This window comes from Chinchilla lanigera, unplaced genomic scaffold, assembly GCF_000276665.1.
Source record: "Chinchilla lanigera isolate Chin_1 unplaced genomic scaffold, ChiLan1.0 scaffold00001, whole genome shotgun sequence".
Lineage (NCBI taxonomy): Eukaryota > Metazoa > Chordata > Mammalia > Rodentia > Chinchillidae > Chinchilla > Chinchilla lanigera.
The window spans coordinates 46,770,409-46,777,681 of NW_004955402.1; the positions used below are offsets into that span (position 1 = coordinate 46,770,409).

Below are 7,273 nucleotides of genomic sequence, written 5' to 3' on the forward strand. Positions count from 1 at the left end.
GCTGCATTTATCATCTGAAAAGCTGCTCTGGAAGAGGGTGTTAAGTAGGGTCGTGAGGAGGCAGTCAAAATGGGATGTGGGCTTGAGAACTTCAGAGTGGAAAGGGAACTGTATCATGAGAGATACATGTTTAAAAAAATGTAAAGGTCTTTTTGTTGGCAAATGGTGTAGAACTTTGGCTGCTGATTTAAATGGCGTGTGCCCAGCTGAATTAAATCCTGGAGACTTTACCATCCCTGTGTGCCAACAGAAAGTCAAGTTCAAGGAAATCTTAAGAATTGGTACTTCTCTGTTAGCATCTGCCTCTCCAAACGTAAGCGTTGTGACCTAGCTAGTCACACAAGATTTCCACTACCAGTGAAGTATGTTCAGTGTGTGTCCCTTCTCCTAGACCTGTAGACACCCTTGACACTTGTGCTCAGTCCCAGGGGAAAGGAACATAAAGTTGAAACGTCCCTGCCATGTGTATATTTCTTAGGGCTGCCTTATCTCACAAAGGCTTTTCTGTCTTTGGAGGAGCTAGTGACCATGCTTGCGTGTGAGGCTGTGACAGCTTTCCTTGGACATAAGACGGGTTTTGTCACCTAGAGTGAACATAATCCTAATGAAGGAAATAGCTGAAATACCTTCTTTTTGTCTCTGATGCTGCTTTTCTACTGGGGCCTGCACATTAACCAGTCCTCTGAGGGTGAACAGTCCTTCCCTTTATTGGCAACACAGCACTTCCCCTGTGGTCCTATAGTTGGGGGGCCCTTGAAGAAACAGCACAGTTGCCAGATATTTTCTGTATTCACTGTCTCTTTGGAAACTTTTTCTTCCAGGATGGCAAGGTGAATGGAGTGACTGAGTCCACACGCATCCTGGGCTACACGTTCCTCCACCCTAGTGTGGTGCCTCGCCCCCATGTGCAGTCTGTGCTCCTAACCCCTCAGGATGAGTTCTTCATCCTGGGCAATAAGGGGCTGTGGGACAGCTTGTCCATTGAGGAGGCCGTGGAGGCCGTGCGCAACGTGCCTGATGCCCTGGCTGCTGCCAAGAAGCTGTGCACCCTGGCCCAGAGCTATGGCTGCCATGACAGCATCAGCGCTGTGGTGGTACAGCTCAGTGTCACTGAGGACAGCTTCTGTTGCTGTGAGCTCAGTACCGGTGGGAGTGTCCCACCACCCAGCCCGGGCATCTTCCCTCCCTCTGTCAACATGGTTATCAAGGATCGGCCCTCTGACGGGCTGGGTGTGCCGTCCTCCAGCAGTGGCATGGCGTCTGAGATCAGTAGTGAGCTCTCCACTTCAGAGATGAGCAGTGAGGTGGGGTCAACAGCCTCTGATGAGCCCCCATCTGGAGCCCTGAATGAAAGCAACTCTGCCTATCCCAGTGAGCAACGCTGCATGCTCCACCCTGTCTGTCTGTCCAACTCCTTCCAGCGCCAGCTATCCAGCGCCACTTTCTCCAGTGCCTTCTCGGACAACGGCCTTGACAGCGATGACGAAGAACCAATTGAGGGCGTGTTCACCAATGGCAGTCGGGTGGAGGTGGAGGTGGACATCCACTGTAGTCGGGCTAAGGAGAAGGAGAAGCAGCAGCACCTGCTGCAGGTGCCAGCCGAGGCCAGTGATGAAGGCATTGTCATCAGCGCTAATGAGGATGAGCCAGGTCTTCCCAGGAAGGCAGACTTTTCTTCTGTTGGAACCATTGGGCGCCGCAGGGCTAATGGCTCTGTAGCGCCCCAGGAAAGGAGCCACAATGTGATTGAGGTCGCTGCAGATGCCCCTCTTCGGAAGCCTGGGGGCTATTTTGCTGCCCCGGCTCAGCCTGATCCTGATGATCAGTTTATCATCCCCCCAGAGCTGGAAGAGGAAGTCAAGGAGATCATGAAACATCACCAGGAGCAGCAGCAGCAGCCACCACCACTACAGCAGCAGCCCCTACAGCGGCAGTTTCAGATGGACCAGCTGCCAGACTGTTATGATACACCGCTATGACCCAGTCTGAGTACTGTTCAAAAAATAAACTAACCCAGAAAGACTAAGTTGCAAGAGTCTCCCAGGCTCACATTAAGCCAGGGGTTTTACTCCGTGTCCTTCCGCCAGACACTGTCCCAGCCTCTTTTCAGCTGATCTGCAGGTTCTCTTTCGTTGGTTGTTTTTTAAATAATTACCACTTTTCTTCTAGTGATCCTTTACCAATATGATTTAAATTTGTTAACTTCTTTCCTTAACATATCAGATGTGTAAAGACAAAGAACAGAAGGTTTAATATATTACAGAGAAACAATGATAATGTAATATTTTTTGAAAAGGGTTTTTGTTGTTCGTTTGGAAGGCAGGGCAGGTTGCCATTGCTGAATGATTTAATATTCTGTATTTCTTGGAGGGGAGGCCTTTTTCGTCTTGAAAATGATAGACATTTGTAGAATATGGAGACTAACTCCTAGGAGTTGCTTTACTCTGTCAGGTGACTTAAGTCACTGGGACTCACTAATTTTCTCTGAGAGAACAGTTGATTGAGAAATCTTTATTGTAAATAGCTCAGTGTTATATAGTGATGCTTAAAATGTTTTGTAGTCTTGGCATAAGGACACAGCCTAAATAACTGACTTTTCTTCTCCTTCCCTTCTGATGAGCCTTTCCCACCAGTCCCCACCCCCAGCTCACCATCCTAGTAGAGGCTGGGCAGCCCGCACGTTGCTGCTCAGATGAGGCGGCTCTGAAGCCCCTCGGTGAGAGCCTGCACTGAGGGGCCCAGAACCTGTTTCATTCCTCTCCTGGCCATATCCTCTCAACTTTTGCAGACACTTTTTAATTGTGTTCCTTACTGCTGCCACAATCAGCATGACTGTATAGCGTTCCATTAGACCATTTACATACCCAGAGTTATATTAAAGCAGAATGCACAAATGGACATGTCATAATTTTTGTTATAATAAATATGAAATTTACAAGTATTGGGCCCATCTGCCTTTGTCTCAGCAGCCTGGTGTGTCTTGCAGATGATCACACCAGCCTGGGTGTGGAACAAATGGATGGGATGTGGGGATTATCAAATGTCACTGACCAGCTTTTTTTTTAAGGGCATACACCCAGCAAGTTGAGCTACAGTGAATGAAGCAGTGAGAGTGACTTTGGGGCTGGCAAAATAAGTCACTGTCTTATGCCTGTCTATCTCTTACTTCTGTGAGACAGGGAAGATGCTAACAGGGAATAGGCAGAGGCTGCATATGGGAGATCTTAGAAAGTTTCTACTCCCACAAAGCCACGTTTGTTCTCAGTTCTCCTGGGGCCCCCAGGTCACCTGAACAGGTCAGTATACCCTTATGGAAACAGTGAAGACCAAGAGTTGGTTGGCTTGCTCTCCACTACTAGCAGAAATAGTGTCAGCACAGCAGTGTGCTAAGGAGTCCTGCGCTCCTCGCTGACCCAAGAGGCACATTTACAAATTGGCAGCCTCCCCTCTACCCCGTGTCCTCCCTCTGCACTGTGAACTGTGTGGAAGGGAGAGACTGCTTCCCTGTCTCACACAGACCAGTTTCCCGTGTCTGCCCTTCTTCCTTCAGGTCTGTCCAGAGCAGTACCTAGCTAGTTCACAGTGACAAAGCAGTTAATTTCTTAACTTGTACATTGGTAGGGGACTCTGTCCCTAACTAAGTGGCCCATGGGCTGGCTTTGTCTTGGTAATAACTTCATTTCTCTATTGGGCTACTTGTGTACCATGCCCTTTGAAAGCCAGAATGGGCTCACTTCAGGCCAGTGACCAAGGGAGCTGGATTTCCCAATAGTAGGCAGAGCTCTGCCTGAGGCTGGAAGCGGGGCCATCTCGGGTCCCCAGCTCCAGCCCTAGCTTTGCTGTCCAGCCTCCACCTTCCTCAGGCTTTGCCCTGCTCCATGTGTTTCAGGGTGAACGTGTAGGGCTCAAGGTTTGTCCACTAGAGCCTTATTCCCTGCAGCACATCTGGGCTGACTCTGACTTTTTCAACTCTTGAATCCCCCTCTAGGCAGTGTTCAGCTGCTACCACTTTTTTTGAGACGTGATGTACCTCAGCCTCCTGAGTAGCTGGAATTACAGGCATGCGTCACCACACCCAGCTTTACCTATAACCTTTGTAAAGTGGTTCTTCCACTACTCATTTTTGGAGGGATCGGAACCTGCCTAGTGTGGTCAACTGAACCAGCAAGTACTTCAGGATTCCACGGCAAGTCCCACAGCCACTACTGTGCCAACAGCAGCTACCAGGCCCAGCCAAGGTCTCATGTGGAGACTTATCCTAAATTCTATAGCTGATGTGGGAGAAGAGCTGGAGAGCTGGAGCTGGTATTTTCACGAGTCCTCCATGCAGTCAGCACTTGCCTGTGTCCACTGCATCGTCAAGCACATTGTGCACTGACCACTACAAGGTACTGTGGAGATAATGAGTAAGACTTCGCCTGTTGGGAACCTGGGGTGCACTGAACGTGGAGATGAAGAGTTAATTTGTTGCGTGACAGAAGTATAGATACACTACTACTAGGTATAGAACATACTACTAGAGGTATAGATCTAGGTCTTGCAGAGAAACCTTCCCAATTACTTTCTGAGGAGTTTTTAAAATTTCTACTCAAGATAAAATCTAAGAGTATGTGCAGGACTCTTTACAAAACATGACCCTGTCTCCAGAAAAAGGACTGGGAAGATAGCTCAGTGGATGGCTCTGGGTTCAAACCCCAGTACAGGAAAACACACACAAGGGGGCTGGAATGCTAAAGTGCTTATTATTTGAAGATCTCTGAAACCATGGTGTCTACAAGATATCAAGGAGAAAGTCTTCTCTTCTTGCTATATTCCCTGCTTCGTGGACTTCCTGGGAAAGGATTTAGGGGAAGAAGAGGTTAAAGCGGAAGCTTAGGCGGCTCTAGTGAGGCTTACAAACTTGCTAGGAGTAAAAGCCTAATTGAGGATTCTAGAAACTGGTTGTAGGTCAGCCGCATGCTGCCATTTGCATGCCCTCAAGCCTCCTACCTTTGCCCACTGCTCAGAATAATAATGACTGGTGAGGAGCTCCTAGGACAAGTTTTGGGATCAGAAACCCAGCCTGCCTGGTCGCGTTTCTCTTGATTACTTTTGTCACAACGCCACCTGCTGGTAGATTTAGACTTTGGGTGGAACTCGGTGCAACTTGTACTGAATCCTTCCACTCTCCCAGAGGAGACGAAGTTTATACTTATTACTGTTCTTGTAGACGTGTGATGGAAAGCAGTCCAGACCACTATTAAGTGTGGTAGAGGTGCTATATTGAAGGTTTCTGCTTTGAACAGTCTGTAATTGACTATGCCTGATTCTTATGATGGGCACTGTTTCCCATGAGAAATTACCATGCAGAAATACCAAGAGGTATAGCCAGAATCATAAAAAGTCTATTTCCAACGTCCATCCAATTCCCAGTGCCCAGTTTCCCGTTCTCCATGGTTGAAAAACAGTAAATCAACGTCATATGCTTTGAACTTTATAGAATAACATCTAATAACCACAGCTGGCACTGCTCAGCAGAAAGAATAATCCTCATTCAATTATGTTGACTCCCCTGTGAACACTCATCAGAGGGCTTTTGAATTCATCCCAACACACATCAGAGAACAGAATACTTTTCCAGCAATCAAATCAGGTAGTGTATTTGAGTATATGTAAGTAAGCAAGCCTTATTTACATGAAAAACTGTTGTGATTGTAAATGAAGAACTGAGGATGGTTGGAAAGTAATTGGGAGTACAACAAAAGTACTTTTTAAAATAGAAAACTCAGAAATAGCTATTGGAAGAAAAGATAAGGTAGTGGTAGAAAGTACCCTTTTCTCACTTACTGCCATTGCATTTCATTTTTTTTCTCTCTCAGTTCATCTCCCAAACTCACATTTTGTGACAAAGAATATAGGCAAACTTTGCTTTCATTATTGTCATTGATTTGTGTTGTGGTCAGGATTTGCAAGGGGAACAATTTAATACAGGACACATAATTTATAGGATTATTTTATAGTAGTCACCAAAAGAGTCAAATACAAAGGAGTGCAGGAAATCTGCCCACACACTGAAGACCCAAAAAATCCAGCTGAGGGTCTGGATCCCATGGCAATGTACTGCATGAGTCCAGCTGAAGACCTAAAGTCCATAACGATGTCTCCCATGAGTCCAACTAGAGGCCAAGAACCCATGACAATGTCTCATGCAGGCCTGTTTCACAGACCTGCGCTGGGAAGGTCCAAAGGTCAGTGGTGGGAGCTAGAAAGTCTGTGCCAGCGAGATGAAGGATCTGTGCCACAAGGCCGAGGGATCTGCACTGGAGCCAGGAAACAATGCTCAAAGTAAGGACCAGAGCTCCCCCGAAAAGCACCACAGCCATCTTCAGCAAAAGTGAGGTCCTATGCTCCTCTGACGATGAGAACAGCTGAGTTCATATCAGGAAAGCCAGTATGACAAGCTCCTCCAAGGGAACCAACAGTTCCCAGGAGAACCAACAGCACCTCTTCTGTAGTTCTCCTCCTTACGCTACTGGCAACAATCCTCAGGTGGGCCCTCCACACCCAGCCCCACACTGATTCAGTTCACCTGGGGGTTACAAGTTGTCCACCAGTTGTCAATCCATCACAATTTGTTACAAGCTGATTCTTATTGCTGTATATTTGAAAAATGGCTTTAAAATATTTTCATCACATCTTTACCCCCCAGTACCAAAACTGGAACAGAATTCAGACTTAGTTTGGCAAACCTGTTGCTCTAACCAGTCAGTCAAAGAAGGAACTGTACCTAGCAGGCAGAGCTTGGGCCGGTGATAGAAGGTAATAAATAGCTTCCATACCTCATCTTACCCACCTGATTTACCGTGTCACACACTCAGGGAGCACTGTACAGACCTGCAATGCCCAGCTTGGGTGTGAGGGTGGTTGTGCTGACCTTGAGGGTCTGAGCCACCATAAAGATGGACTGCAGGCCTGCTCAAACATCAGAAGCCAGAATGGAGCCCCTGCAGATTTCCCCTCCAGAAAACTGAGGTTGAACACTTAGCAGGAGGGAGGAAGGGACAAGTGGTCCTTGAGGCTGCGTTGCATGTGATGGGCTGGGTGGTCAAGTATGCTGTCCCTGCCTTGAATTTACCCATAACAAGCACTGCATTTATTGGGCTTTGGTTCATTAGTCCCTTCATTCTATTCTAAGTCAGAACACAGTGTTCCACCTTGTTAAAGGGGGGAAGCAACAGGACAGTTGGAGATTTTCTTCCATCTGCTTATGACTGCAATTACTCTTGTCATTTCT

General features: G+C 47.2%; 1 protein-coding gene across 1 annotated transcript in view; it reads left to right on the plus strand.

Annotated features, from left to right (window-relative positions):
* Positions 1 to 2,941, plus strand: part of Phlpp1 (PH domain and leucine rich repeat protein phosphatase 1) — a gene marked incomplete in the record, with an annotated part of 209,432 nt that extends 206,491 nt beyond the window's left edge. Inside the window, 1 exon segment of the mRNA XM_013511215.1 lies at positions 822 to 2,941. Coding sequence (XP_013366669.1) covers positions 822 to 1,979 — 1,158 coding nt within the window.
* Between the last annotated feature and the right edge of the window lie 4,332 nt (positions 2,942 to 7,273).